The 16398-nt window shown below is 35.8% G+C and overlaps 1 protein-coding gene across 2 annotated transcripts in view; it reads right to left on the bottom strand.

The window, feature by feature from the left end:
• Positions 1-15287, bottom strand: part of LOC139129634 (adhesion G protein-coupled receptor L4-like) — a 46957-nt gene extending 31670 nt beyond the window's left edge. Inside the window, exons 1-2 of one of the 2 annotated variants that reach the window (XM_070695298.1) lie at positions 15067-15287; positions 335-712 (exon numbers count right to left, since the gene is read on the bottom strand). In XM_070695298.1, coding sequence (XP_070551399.1) covers positions 335-712; positions 15067-15178 — 490 coding nt within the window. In that variant the 5' untranslated portion in view covers positions 15179-15287. The remainder of the gene's footprint in view (positions 1-334; positions 713-15066) is intronic. The other variant, XM_070695297.1, reaches the window with a different exon arrangement.
• Positions 15288-16398: the final 1111 nt, after the last annotated feature.

Genomic DNA, 16398 nt, shown 5'->3' with positions numbered 1-16398 from the left:
TGACAAGGAAAAACTGTACAGAATGTAAACGAGCCAAACTTAAAATAGGGTTTTATTGATAGATAGATAGATAGACAAACGTGGTGTGCGGACAATACATACATACATACATACATACATACATACATACATACATACATACATACATACATACATACATACATACATACATACATACATACATACATACATACATACATACATACATACAGGCATTATACATATCATGATCTTTATCTTCATCATCATGCAAGCAATCATCGTCTCAACCGTTGTTATTGACTACTAAAATAAAGACCATTGACGGCCGGCAGTTGTGTACAGATAAACATACCTGAGAGGGCAGTTAGACTAAATTGGTTATTGTACTTGTGTTCCCCGTATGACCTTAGCCTTACCCAGGCAAATCCGTTGTCAATGACCAATTCTTCCCTTGGTGGGCTATAATTATTAAAACGTCTGTACTCCTTCTGTGCCTCACTTGGACACTCCCTCGCCTTGTATATGTCAAGCCAATCACTTGTGCCTGGTATGTCCAAGCTGTGAAATCGTATTCGGATGGTCTTCGCATCTGATGCATGTATTCGCCATTTTGCTACGCATTTTTCGCCGTCCTCGGTGCACACGGTGTTCTCTTCGCTCCGATTGGCTGTTGACACGGTGGCGTTGTGGTTCGAACTTGTGGTCACTTCGATGTAACGGCCACAGAACACTGGAAGAGTCAGTAACACCAGAAATAAAGTCAATTCTTTCGTACCACAGACAAAAAAAAACACAATCCTCAGTTATTGTACCCAACCTCTGTTATTCCGCTTCGAACACTGTGTAAATAAATATTCATCGTGCAGTTTTTTTTTGTCCCGTTGCAAATACAAATTAGACGCTACTTTCCCATATTTTGCTCTATGGCTATAAATGCAACACTTTGCAAGCGGCGAACACTTGTTTCGAAATAAAAGCTCACTGACCATAGTAGAAGTATGCGCCTCGAAGTGAAAAACGTCAAGACTTTATCTCAAACTATCCTCACTGAAATTGTTATCACTTATATTACCAATCAAGAATAAGAATCAATGGTCGCTATGCAAAGGTTAGCACTAGAGAAACTTATTACCTAAACATTTACCGATAGTTATTTTATTTCAAAATGCGTTTTCTCTGTTGGGAAAGTGGAGTTTTTGGTTTTCGAAATATTAGGACGATAAAAATGTTTACTGATCATAGACCTTTATAACCAGTACTCACAAATGGTAGACCAGGTGAATTGGAAATTGGAGGAACATTTGTCCCGAGACGCCTACACGGTAAAAATAGCGGACATTAGGAATTAAGAGTTCAAAATGTAGATGACCGTGTTAAACTTTGAAGTTGTGAACACCTTAAATATTATAAACACTGATGTACATTTCAAGACCTAAACACGCTTTGTTTACATACATCTCCTTCATGAGTTCAAAAACTCAGGAATACAGAAATCTTACAATACTGTGAAACAACAATCTTAAATGTTGGTATTTTTTTACTTTTCTCAGGTTATATTAACTTTACTACTGCCTTGCTGTCTGGCAAACGTACATGAATTTTGATTTACCGAATTTCACAAGAAGTGAAAAATATCCCTGCTCTACAACTGCTGCGAGCATGATTTTCTCTAAAAAAGGGGAAGTTTAAAAAATAATTTTGCACATTTTAGTAAAAATTAGTTAAAAATTTTGCAAAATTGAAAAGAAAATCAGAAAACCACGATGAACTTCGTGATTTTAACATCGGCGTGCAAGTGAGCGTTCTAGTCCTAAACACTTGGTGTTTAAGTTAGGTCTCTTTTCTCATCCAATCATGCATCAAAATGGAACTTGTGACATTTTTCTTGTACACGTAAGATTTCTCTCCAAAATAGTAAAATGTGTTAAATTTTAAAGCATTTGTATTATTATCCTACGATGTTATTTGTATAGCGCTTTGGAATGGCTAAAATGTGTTTTTTTTCCTTTAGGTGGCAGGTGGTAAACCTTCAACTGCACGACGTCATGGACCTGTCTTCATGCAAACATTATGGCCTATGCAAATAAGTGAGCTAGGCCTATCCACAATACGCAGATACAAATTACTTAGTAAATGTACACATCATGACAAGAGATAGTGTGGATAGGCCAGGTCATCTCCCTAGCATGTACATGCCGGTATTTGTTCCTATGTGGCCAGGGTCACCTTCTGCTATAGTGTGTACATGTACTTATTGTATTGTTATAAGGATAGGACGGGGTCATCTTCCATACTGTGTGCATGTATGTGTATTGTGGATTGATCTAGGTCATCTTCTATACCTTGTATATGTATTTGTATTGAGGATAGGTCTGTCTGGAAACAAGCTTGAGGGCATCAGTTCATCGGTTGCTAAAGGTTAAAGGGCCAGAAACTAAATACGATAAATTTCTGTATTTTTGTTATGGATTAGTAACCGTTTTTTAGCTTCTGTGTCAGCGACGCGGAGCTTGTCTAACGGGTGTGGCATCGTCCTCATTTTTACACCACAATAGTCCAGTCATTTTAGGGTTTAACCTAGGACTAATTGCAACAGAAATTATTTCTCACCATGACCTTTGGAAAGGTCTCACTAATGACATATTAAAAGTATAGAAGAAAAAAATCTAAGGGGTGCAAATTGGTTAAATTTGCATATATTCAAATAGCTATATATCGCCTTTAAAATGACTGCTATACTCACATTTTGGGCATGATAAACTAAATTCAAGTGACTTTATCATTGCAACACAATTTAGTAAGGTTCAACAGGTTATTTTCTAAATGTCTTGAACAATAAAGATTATGCAAATTAAGTAATTTGCATATATTCGCATTTTTCCCAATACTTCAGACAAAATGAATGTTTAAGCTCATATTTAAACAATTTTTTTCTCTATGAAATTGTTAAGGTTTTGCAAGAATTACCTAAAACAAATGAGGTTGACCTAATTTGCATGCTATTATTTTAATACAAAATGCCTAATTTGCATAATTGACACAAACGGTCTTCTGAATACAATAAGCCTACAATAGCTTCCATTGACATTTTCTGGTTATTCAGAAATGCAATGAATAAAGAGAAGAGTTTCAGAGCATTACTGTTTAAATAAAAGGAATCAGAATTCTTTCTTTGAATATTCTTCTTTCTTTTACGACGATAAGGTATCATAGGTTTTCATAAAAAATCATTGGACGTGTTCAATAATTTGACATCAATTGTCATTTTCAGTCATTTTCTCCTACAACATGTTCAATTGCAGTAAAATTTTTGAAGGAATATTTTATGCTTTTGGTCACTATCTTCAATGATGATGGAAATATTCAGTTACTAATAAATGGTTCCCCACACTTAACAGGTGTGCCTGTGAATCATCTTTCTCATTATTAAACTATCATTAGTATAAATACGAACATCATTTGAATCACCATGATGGTAGTGGTGATGACAATTATTATGATATCATTATCATATCAAAATTTCTTCCTCTTCCTCTCTGTTTACATCTTCCTCTAGGTGGTTCATTTGTTTACAGCCAGAATCCTTTCGTTGACAACAGAAAGTCTAGATTTTGCTTTCTTCCGGGGTTATTCATGCTGCTGCAGTTCATTGTAGAACCCATAAGTATGGGGAAGGGCAACTCAATGAAAAGATGTGAAGCATAGGATGATATAATTGTACTGCGTATCATATCAGATCTTAGATGTGCAAGTATCACTCATGGGGCTGTTATGTAAAGGACTTCCCATTTGCAGATTATTAGACTTTTGTATTATTACCAATAAGATCGATCACTCAAGGAATTGAAAGTCTGGCCAATCTGAGGTGAGACTTCCATAAGGTTCAAAATACAGGATAACCAATTTTATGATGATTTGATGTCAAAATTTGATATCCTAATTGATAAACTCGTTAACGGCAGCTTTTGTGATGCAAATCCCTTCACATTTTGGTTTTCTTGTTTCATGGTTATAAAAATTAGAAAGAGCAGCTAGACCATGTAACATTATGAAAAGTATCTAGATTTGCTTTTACCAGTGATTTAGATTATCATGATTCAGTCAACAGATTTTTTTTTAGTTTTTCCTCAAATGCTATGGCTGTGTACGGTAAGATTAAACAGGAAATCTCTCTCTTCAGTCCATTATATGACTTTATATTAATTTTCAATTGTTGTCTTCAAGAAATTTCAAAATTTTGAGAAAAGCAGTGTCCTTTGATTATTGTAATGTCTTTTAGCTGATAAAGGAACAGCTTTCGTTATCCATATTTCATGATAATTGGCAGTATAGTATAACAATTGTACCTCTATATCATCATGATCATTATAATTTATTTAACATTATTATCATAAATTTCTGTATGTGGCATGAACAGGCAAGATGCACACAGTCAAAAGTATATCTGATTTACCAGTGACCACACAACCTGGTCTTTAATTACATTTTACCAACACTTAATCTATATTAGTAATACGGGTAAGGGTGAAAATAAAAGAAATAGAGCTGAAACAAAAATTTTCTTCAGCCTCGCTCAGTACAAAGTGTTGGTTATTTGGCCAAGCAATTTGGTATGCATTAAGAAAATCCAAATCTTCCAGTAAGTTCCCAATGTTATTGACATTATGCAAATTCTCTAGATAATTGAAATGAACTATACGAATCAATAATTGTTTATTTTTACAGGGCTTTTCATTCTGTAGGCCCTATTAGTATATAATTATTACAATGAGTTAAATACACAGAAAATAAATAGCCATGTCAATTTCTTTGTACTGAGCAAAATGTTCATTCAAGTTATAAAATGGACATCTTTCGATAGGAAGAATTTAAAGTATTAAATAACTTAAACAAGTAGTGTCTCTTAATGTAACTTCTCATTTTACTGATAACATAATTAATTAAAATAAGTTGACGTCAATTTGGAAAATTAAAGAAAATTATTTTAATGGTCATCATATAGGATTTATGCACATGAGGAATCGCTCAAAATTAGGTAAAATATATTTAGCAATGTTAGTAAAAACTTCCAATCTCTCTTTACGATATTGTATAACATTTCAAGTTTCAAGTATTACATTTAATAGAGTGTAGGCATTTCCTATAAAATCTTTTACAATTAGCCCTGTTGCGCAATGTAGATTGTATTAGACTTTGAATATACCTTTTATTGGACCTTTTAAGTATTTAAGGTGAGAAATAATTCATGTTCCAATTAGAAAAAGGAAGGGACATGGTTGAATTGGACTAATGCAAATAAGAACATTTTTATTTGACAACATTGTCTAAACTAAAAACACAAAAATGATCTTACATAGTCATTACAATGCTAGCTTATCTCTTAAATCACTTTCGTAAATAGATTATCACCACCAGGTTTGTATAGCATCTATGACCCATTTAGCATTTGGGTAAATTAGTTGTCTTATGCACAACTTCATTAAACTTGCGGTATGTAATTTCCATGTCCCTACTAAAATTTACAATGAAGAAATAGTTCTAATCATCTGTTATTTTTTAACATTATATGATCTCGGTTATTTTTTAACATTATATATAATCATTTATAGGTCAAAGAAAGGGAAAAGTTAAGTGGTAGGAAGGGCACATTGCAGTTATGTAAAATGAGGAATCTTAAATGATTTGATGCATTGCCTACAAAAAAAATACATTAAATAATCAAATTGCTTGAATAAAATGTCAATTTGCTCAATATATTTTAAGAAATCTATTAACAGCAACGATTTTGTTCCCATTACTGAGTTTTACATTTATTCAAATTATGCACTGTCTCACCCCTTCCTCTTAGGGTTTACTAGTCATTTTATTTATCGTCCTGAGACCCTTCCTTAATACAGAGCGCAACATAAACTACTTTTGTTGTAGATTAAATATAACTTTTATGTAAAATGCAGAGAAAAGTGAAACACAGTGGCAGTCATACTTGATTAACGCCAATTGGGAATATTTCTCGGGCGATAAAATATATTCAAAAATATTGCCAGGCCAAAAAATAAGATAAATGCATACATTACTTGAACATAATGTCGCGTTTTTCTCAATTCAATATGCATATTTCTTTTATCAGTGAATGTATTGCACCCATTAACCGTTTATATCTATACAAATTAGGTAATGTTATACCTCTTAGATTGTATTGGACTTTTAGTATGTCATTCTAGGACCTCTCTAAAATACACGGTGAAAAAATAATTCTATTACTGTCAGAAGTAGCTTAAAATAGTTATTAATTAGGGATATACAAAGAAAAGCGAAGTGTTGTGGCGGCCATATTGGATTTACGCAAATGAGAAATATCTCTAAGTCGACAAAATATTTCCATCAACATTGCCTAAACAAAAAACATGGCAAATAATCCCAAAACCTGCATATATCATGTTTAGCCAATTATTTTTAGCAGAAAAATTCTATCTGCACCAAGTTTGTAACCATAATCCTTTCACATCTATGCAAATTAGGCACTGTTTACGATTCTAGATTGTACTAGGCTTTAGTATGTTATTCTAGGACTTCTCTAAAATACAAAGTGAAAAAATATTCTGTTGCTGTCAGTAGTAGCTTAAAATAGTTATTAATTAGAGAAAATCAAAGAAAAGTGAGGTGTTGTGGCGGCCATATTGGATTTATGCAAATGAGGAATATTTCTATGATGACAAAATATTTCCATCAACATTACCTAGACCAAAAACAAGGCAAATAAGCTAAAAAACCTGCATAACATATCACGTTTAGGCAAATAGTTTTAGCAGAAACATTCTATCAGCACCAAATTTGTAACCATTATCTTAATACATCTATGCAAATTAGGCACTGTTTACAATTCTAGATTGTACTAGGCTTTTAGTATGTTATTCTGGGACTTCTCTAAAATACAAAGAGAAAAAATTATTCTATTGCTGTCAGTAGTAGCTTAAAAATAGTTATTAATTAGAGAAAATCAAAGAAAAGTGAGGTGTGTGGCCGCCATATTGGATTTATGCAATGAGGAATATTTCTATGACGATAAAATATAGCCATCAACATTGCCTAGACAAAAAACGAGGCAAATAAGCCAAAAAACCTGTATCAAAATCATGTTTAGCCACATATTTTAAGTAGAAACCATCTATCAGCGACAATTTTATACCCATGAGCCCCCTTTACATTTATGCAAATTAGACACTGTTGCACCCCTTAGATTTTATTATACTTTTAGTATGTTATTTCTGGGACCTTTCCAAAATGCATGGTGAAGAAATAATTTCTGTTGCAATTAGTCCTAGGTTTACCCCTTTTTTGGCTTAGATTGACTGGACTACAAGCCTTTTCGTCAAAACAGCCAGTACGATTCCTTAAATATTTGGATTACAGGTCACAGGGACTACGCTATCAGATATGTTCAAATTAGGCAGTTATTTGCAAATTTGTGTTTCTAAGTAATTTTTGTTCATTTTTGGTCATTTTTTACAATAGCTCCTGGTCTTATAGCTTTGATATTTTGTATACAAGTTTATAGGCAATATTATGATGAAATTTGCAATTTGCTATTTTGGTGGCAAGTTTTACAATATTTGGTCAAAACATATTTCTCAAAAATTACTCGTCTGATAGCTTTGGTATTTGCAAGACACATTTTTGGGGGTGGTCGCAATTTGATATATTCATATTATGAGGAAATCTTCAATTCTGTATTTTGCAGCTATTTTTGCCATTTGTTGTAAAAACCATGCCAAAGAGAGCATTCTTTACATAACACAGCGAGCTCTATCGGCCGCTATACTATTTCTGTATTGGTGTAGAATGGGCTAGTAAGCTACTTTAGTTTGTTGCCATGGGTTTCAGACGGCAATTTTCGTTTAATAATAATAATAATAATAATAATATTTAATTCTTAAAAAACGCACTCCACAAACGTCTCAGTGCGCTGAACACAAGTATTTAAAAGATACAAAAACAGCTAAAAACTCAAAAAAAACTACAATTATGAGTAAAACTTGGTAAAAAGATGGGTCTTCAAACAACGTTTAAAAGAAGTAACATTTCTGGCACAACGAATTTCTGAGGGCAGTGCATTCCACAGCAAAGGAGCACATACCGAAAATGCTCTTTGACCGTAGGACTTATTAAAATATCCGCGAGGAGGAGTTAAACGCAATTTCTCAGAAGATCGCAGATTTCTTGACGGTACGTACAGATCAATCAAATCGGTCAGATAAATGATAATTGGTTTACCAGGGTGTTTCAGTAAGGACTAAAATTTCCTGCAGGTTTAAGAGCAAACGCTTGTTGATACACAGAGCAAAACTAATGAAACGAGGTCTTAATTAGTTAATGTGTTTTTAATTTCTGAGAAGTAGATTTTTGAAATGTCATTGATTTATTTGAGGATTTATAATTCAAGGTATCAAAAACAAAATCCTTTTGTTGATGAAGGACTTTGCTGGACAAGGAAATAGGTTTGACACTGCCAAAGACCCACTTTTTGCATATTGTGCCTAAATGTGACACTTTGACAATTTGACATGTTAACTTTTTGAGTTCACTGTAATGTAGAAAACCATGTATCATATGCATCAGAGAATCCTTTAGGTCTTTACAAGTGAAAATGGCTTCAAGAAATTATCTTACAAACGGATGTATGCATATCATACATATATTTTCAACGCCATTCTTTTTGTACGTTTTAAACAAGTATGAACATAAAACTTGACTCACAATATGTAAAACACAATTGGAACTATTTTGTGATTATAAGATGAACAGTAAAAGTCACAGAATATGCTCTCTAAGAGAGGGTTTACTCAAATCATTTAGTAATTATCAATTTTTCTAGTGAAAATATCAAAACTGTAATTATCGAACTAAATGTTAAAGTAGTATAAATAAAATTGTAGTATTTAAAGCCATCTGCTATTCAAAAATTGTAAATTTATCCTTTTTGACAATTTTTAAGGATATTTCATCTCATTGATACACATTCTTGAAAATGTCAAGATTAAAGGTCAAAACTTGATGATTGCTGTATTGTTTAGAGGACCTGGATGCATTTGAAGGTTTCGGGATCATATCTGATTGGTTCTTTACTATTTCAAACAATGTTTAGGGGTCATATCTAAGTGGTCCCTTAAAAATATTAAGGGACACATCAGGGTGGTCCCCGAAAGTTTCAAGGACTCATGTGGGTGGTCCCTCAATGTTCAAGGTCACATTAGGATAGTCCTTGAAAGATTCAGGGACACCTCAGGTTGGTCCCTGAAAGTTTCAAGGACTCATCCGGGTGGTCCCTGAATCTTTCAAGGACTCATCCGGGTGGTCCTTGAAAGTTTAAAGGTCACATCAGAGTGGTCTCTAAAAGATCCAGGGACATATCAGGTGGTCCCTGAATGCTTCAAGGACTCGTCTTGGCGGTCTTTGAAAGTTGCACGGTCACATGAGGATAGTCCTCGAAAGATTCGGGGACACCTCAATCGGTCCCTGAAAGATTCAAGGACTCATAGACTTAGTCATGTTCACGCTACGATCATAGTTGCTGACATCATTGTCGAGATCGGGAACAGCACTGTCACTCCACAAAGGACCTTGGTAACATACATCAAATTCATCGGCGATATCCAGTATTCCGTTGCTTTCCATGTAGTCCTGTCATTAAATAACTGAGGTAATGACGTCCTTCATTTAGAATCGGTAACCTTTCCCGACGAAGGAATTAGTGCAGTGGACAAAATTCATACGAACGTCGCGTCGTTTACACAATCGACTTGAAACAATGCAGAGTCTCACAACAATGTGACCCGTGACCTTTATTATGTTAATTAGCAAGGACCATATTATTTGGTGTACGATTCGGTGTCTCGCTTAACGAGAAAAGCATCATTGACAACATCTCCAAATTAATCATGAAGACTGTAACATACAACCACAGTATTTTAAACGGTGGGAAAACTTTACAGCATGAAAGAGCAACATGTACCTTACCCGGGACCTTACACAATCGCACGATGCGCCCTAGGTGTCCCTGTAGATTAAAATGGAATATGCCATCATGCAAATTGTTTACCAGCGTCGCGTCGGCTCGGACAGCATGCATCATATTCAACAAACGAGTACATTGCCATTAATCGTCAAGAGGCTCGTTTAAACCGACTGAAGGTCCAGCCACTGCCCAGTTCATCACATTTATGCCAGGGAGAACATGCCTTGTAGATCTCGTCGCGTGATTAATACGCAAAGACGTGTTTCAGCGCCGGCCGACCAGTCACACATTGGAGCCATGAGGACGCCGGGTTAAGCCATTACATAATCTTAACTTCGAGGTGCTGAATATTGACGCTTATGTGCAGGAAGTTGGACCAAATCTTTCCAGTGATTCCTCTGCCTGTCAGCTTTACCAAGTAATGCTTGTGAATGCACAAGCTGATGAGCGAAGGTCACATCAGGATAGTCCTTGAAAGATTCAGGGTCTCATCTGGGTGGTCCCTGAAAGTTTCAAGGTCACACCAGGATAGTCCTTGAAAGATTCAGGGTCACATCTGGGTGGTCCCTGAAAGTTTCAAGGACTCATCCGGGTGGTCCCTGAAAGTTTCAAGGTCACACCAGGATAGCCCTTGAAAGATTCAGGGTCACATCTGGGTGGTCCCTGAAAGTTTCAAGGACTCATCTGGGTGGTCCCTGAAAGTTTCAAGGACTCATCTTGGTGGTCCCTGAAAGTTTCAAGGTCACACAAGGATAGTCCTTGAAAGATTTAGGGTCACATCTGGGTGGTCCCTAAAAGTTTCAAGGACTCATCTGGGTGGTCCCTGAAAGTTTCAAGGTCACACCAGGATAGTCCTTGAAAGATTCAGGGTCACATCTGGGTGTCTCTGAAAGCTGCAAAGACATCTCTGCACAGTCCCTAAAAATTCCAGACAAAAACTGTTGATTTCCGCCGTTGATATTTTAAGGATTCAACAGACAGATGATATTGATAACATTTCTTTGCATCTACCAAAAATAGTTCATTTTAAATAGAAGAGCTGTAATAATTCAGTGATTTTGTAAAATTTTCCAGCATTAATTAGCACACTTACAAGAAAAGGGTAGTTTAATCAAATTTACCAGGTCTCATTTCCTTGTATATGAAATAAATAAATGTACAAGACATTTTCTTAACATCTACCAAATCATTTGAAAGAGAGATCACCAAAAAAACATACACTACAGCAGAACTAATTTAAGTAGAGGTAGAATGCCATTTTCCCATCGAAAATTTAAAATTTTTATCATGCATCGTTTGGTGAGAACAGTAAATGCCTACAAATCAACCTTGGAAGGGGAATTTGTATTTTGACTTAAACAAAACAAAATTGACAAATCAGTTACGTTTAATTGGTACTCTTTTCCTAAGCAAGCGAAAAGCTTGACAAAAATGTAAAATTTGTTCGAGTTGTATTTGATGATTGTGCAATTATCAATAATTTATGAAATTTGCCCCCGCCTTCACACCAAAACACTGTTAGATGGATGATTTTAAATAGATTATGACAAAATGCTCAAGATCTTATAATCACAAAATAGTTCCAATTGTGTTGTTAGTAAAACCTGTTTTTGTCAGTAGTTTCCAACGCTGATTACAATATATTTTTTGAATGGCTCTACAGTGTTTGTGTGGAATTTTCTTTCTGTTTAATTTTTGATAGGAAAGGTGTAAGACTCTGCCGGTGTTTTTCAACGAACCTAACAAAGTGATCATACTTATTTGTCAATTTTACACAAAATACTTGTATTTTCCTCGAGACATCGTTAGTATATTTTTGAAATGAATTAATTGTACTGAATACAACTGGTGTGTTTTGTTATTTTAAGGCATGGACGACCCTGAACGCCTAAAATTAAAGGTGTCCAAAAAGTGTTAGTGTGCTCTAGCCATTGACACATATTTTGTTCAAACAATGTTACAGCCCTTTGAAGTCGTAAATACATTCAGTTTTTGAACACATTTTCAGTAATGGAACACCTTGGTGTTCAATATAATGGCCGATTAACATAATCTGCAGACGTGTGTTAAAAATTGAATGTTGGTGTTATACATATTTCACTTCGTAGGGTTAAATTTCTTAACATCTGGCAGCGTTGAAAAAGAATTACATAAGGGCGTGTGATTGTGTTCTCTCCTTAAACATTCAACTTTGCAGTGCAGGCTTTCTACCATTGTGTTGTAAATAAAATGTTAGGCATGTAACGTTCAAATAAGTGACATACACGGTTAAAAGTCCCCCTCAAAAACTCCATCCTTCTTAAAAAATTTTTATAATTTCTTGTCTAAGCTTTACCGCACTTTAATAATATCGCAATAATAATTACAAATTTGATTGTTGATCACAACTTTATATCGGTTAGTCGCAGTGTTGATTATCTCAGTGACTGTATTGGAGTCTGCGTTCTTCTCGCTATGCTAATTCAATTATTGCAGATATTGGCAATGTATATATTTATTCTCCCTTACGTAGGAGGAACATGTCATTAGCTGACAATGCAGTCAACAACCCTTCTGATATTTAATTATCAAGCTGAACATCCTCCTTCGCAGTGTAAAATAAAGCTGTTTGTCTACTCGTGTCTTCTTTTGTTGGATTTGTATCCAGAAACTCATTCATACTCTAATTTCCGCGACAAAATTAGGTTTTTCTGGAAAGCATAACACACGACCATCAATGTTTTCATTAGTGTGCTAATTACTCCCTCCTGTCGAGGCAATTTAATCTTATCAATGTCTAAAAACTCTTTTCGCTTCGCTTCGTTGCTCTTCTCTGTCTTTGCTATCCGTTCTTTTGTCAACGTCGATGGCGGCCCGGCGTGCCATTCTTACTCACATTGTGAACATTTTATCCTAAACAACCGGCAACAGCTACAGGTCAGAATCGACATTTTGTGTGGCGTGCTCGCTGAGAAAATTCACTCCTTTCAAAAAGAAGCATCCGCATAGTCCATTTTTTTGTAATTTTGGGGGTAGAAATCATGGCACTTGGCGTTTAATATGCGACTGTCTCCGTGTCGACATAAATTACCTGCAAAAATACACTTCATCGACTATCCGATCTCACTGAAATTAACGACTGTACGGTCAATCCCGGTCCGACGAATTCGCTGCCGTTCTGCGCGTTGTTTACACGTAAATTACTAGGTTGCTAGGGGGAAGCGAGGTGCTTTTAATGCAAAGCTGCTGTGAAATTGTGTGTGTCCATTACGGTGATGAGTGGGTGAGTTGCCGTGCTATGCGGACAGGGATTTAATTTTTAAAAAATCGTCACTCGCACACGCTCCGTCCTTTTGAAATTTTGGTCCAAGTGACTAATTTAACTTCGTAATCATCATCGGACGATTTATTAACGTGGATAACGAGCTACATATACAAATTCCAGGGACACTTATGCTTAAATTGTTTTGAAATGTAACTCATTTTAAAAATTAATCAGAACGCGCCAGGTATTGCACGGTATGTCAACAATTTTGCATTCCCAATCTTCGTATTCCACGGTCTTGTGATTAAGATACTCGCCAGTATCCTCTCTACATCGCCATTCATTGCTCTAAAGCAAATATTTTGTCGACATTGTAAAGAGCTTTCTTTTAAGAACATTGTAAATTCCAGTCGGAGGTTATAGGCTGTTAGGAACTATAGAACAAATATAGCACTTATTTACTCAATATGGGATTTTGTCTCGAAGCGTTGTTTTTAAGAGATTATTTTTGATGGCAAAAATAACGAAAATCAACTAGTGAAAAAAAAATTACTAAAGGTACTTGCAAAAAGTGTCATATAAGAACACTTTCTATCTGTTTTCGCTTTCGTCCGCTTAATTTTGCCGAGTCATCTTTAGCAGATGTTTTATAATATACAGAAAAAATTATTATAACACTCAACGGGTACATATACCATTAAGACATTATTTTACACGGATCTTCTTTTTCGATTGAAGATTTACAATGACAGACTCAACCAAAAATTTACCAATTAATGAAGCGAACATGAGCGTAACAGCAAATGAGCGGGGTATGAACCTTGCAAATATGAAATATGAAATCTGAAATATGGTTTTAAACAGTGTCAGATAGACGGATTACGCATTATACTAGAGGAAATATAGCTCTGTAAGCTTAACAGCTTGAAGTTGTGACGCACCTAGACGGAGTGAGCAGATAATTAATTCATAAACAGTTTAAATTTTAACACCGTATCACTGGATGTTGTTTATATTAATGCTTGCTCCTAGCGATCATTAAATACACTTCCTTGTCAGAATTTCAACCCACTCATATCCAATATTTTTTGCAAGACACACAAACACATCAAGCCTGGGCTTTGGGTTAGGCGAAACTTATCACCAAACGTGGAGGGTTGTCGTGCGGGTAATAAATATTGACTCTTTCGCGCTCACAGAATATTCCTACATACAGTAACTGATGGTGAGTTTATATGAGAATTATGAGTCATTATTTTCATCAGCAAGGCCTGGAGAATACAGAACTTTCCTCCCGGACAGCACTGAAACGTAGTACTTGTGCGGTGAATGTCACTCGCTATGTAACTGATATTGCACTGTCAAGTCAGTGCTCCTGGCTTTTGCTTTGCGTTTCATGGCAAAGCGAATTACCTAAATAGCTGAACACATTGCGTCACGTCATCAACAGCAACGTATACGCATACACGGTAAATTAACCAAACCACTGAAAACGCTTGGTACGAGGAGAGTTGAAATAGAAGGTGCAGCGCAGTGAAATACTCAACAAGTTACCCTCCGGGACATAGACAGACTATTGACACCGCAGAAAATTGCCATTACTAATATTTCGATAATCTTGTCTTCCAGCGACAGAACAGAAACACTTTACAGAACCGTTGTCAAGTCCCCTTATACGTGTCCCGCCAAGACCGTATCACAATTTTGTGAAGACTTAAGCTGCAATAACAATCACCTAAGTTGGTTTTCTTGAGGGTAATTTACCGAGAGCAAACACTTGACGTTGCATGAAACATCATTTTGTATCAATTAACTGTTCAGTATTTACCTTCTGTGGACGAGTCAAAGACACTGGCGGCTCCCAAAGCAAACCAAGCGAGCAGAATTGTCAATGATGACACACCCGGGCTTCTCATGTTTCCCGCGAAGACGTCCCACATTGTCAATTTCTTGTAGTCTGTCTTTCAAACATATGTTAGGTCACGTTCTCCCAGAAGGCATTAGTGTAAATGTTTAGCAAGGGCTGGGACCCATGGGCGTCGATGCCTCTGTAGCCCTTGTCCGTACGCACGCGCAGGACGGCACTCGTTGAACTGTCCCAGGGGACGCGCCTGTCATTCCATTTCTCAAATTGGTTCCGCAACACCAGCTTATGTTATTAGACTTGCTAAATACACATCTTCTGCGCATATTAAAATATATTGTAGGCGAGCTTCTGCATCGTTAGATTGGAAAACTTAAGGTAGTTTATTTACGGATGACATGAGGCGGTCCGCAGACGCGCGCAGGCTCTTATTCGGCCTCGATTCAAGATTAGATGTTTGGTTTTCGTGAAACGATAGAAGGGTTCAGTTAATGCCCTCAAGCGGCTGAATAAATGACGAGTAGCTAAGTCTAAAATTATAACTGGCAAAGCTTGGTTCACAAAAAGTAAAAATTAATTCGGTTAGAAGCTGTAAACGTCACGTCTGTTTAAAATATGCTAAACGGTAGATAATGAGAATACTTTAATCGTCTTCATTACATTAATAGTAGCTGATGACGTGTGAAGATTGAAGTGCTGTGTGGCATCTTTAGAAAATTACCTTCCAATAGGTTCATTTTCCACTTAAGTCTCAGTGACATATCGTAAGCATTCACGTCAAGAATTACAACACTCGCGGTAGCCTTTCATCATATCTGATCACGTGTCTGTCACGTGCAACATGACGGAGCCTTCCCCTAATGAAGAGCACGTACGTTTATCATCCATTACTTGTTGAATCTTCGAAATTGAAAATGTGTGATGCGTGACAAGATAGTTTACTCCAATTCGCAAGACAGACCTTTGATCCTTTCACTTTCTATCCCGGTCAAAATTTCGAGGAAAGATTATTGTAGTTATGATCCTAACTTTATGACGGTGTTGCTATTGCGTTATAACTGAAATCGTATTTCTATGAATGTGCTTTTTGGTCTGGGCATGCAATTACTATTTTATATACAATTGACAAACTTGACCGTCTTTTGTGCTTTAACATTATAGCAAATATTAGTTTTTCCAATGTCATATGATGTCATAGATATCATGATAACTTATCATATCTTATCATTAGTGATAATAAAATACTTCATTTTATTAAAATGTGCTCAATTAAAAATCCGAAAAATGTCATTCCTC

Source organism: Ptychodera flava, chromosome 3 (assembly GCF_041260155.1).
Source record: "Ptychodera flava strain L36383 chromosome 3, AS_Pfla_20210202, whole genome shotgun sequence".
Taxonomy (NCBI): Eukaryota; Metazoa; Hemichordata; class Enteropneusta; family Ptychoderidae; genus Ptychodera; species Ptychodera flava.
Note: the sequence above shows the minus strand (reverse complement) of the source record. Positions and strands in the feature narration are given on the sequence as shown.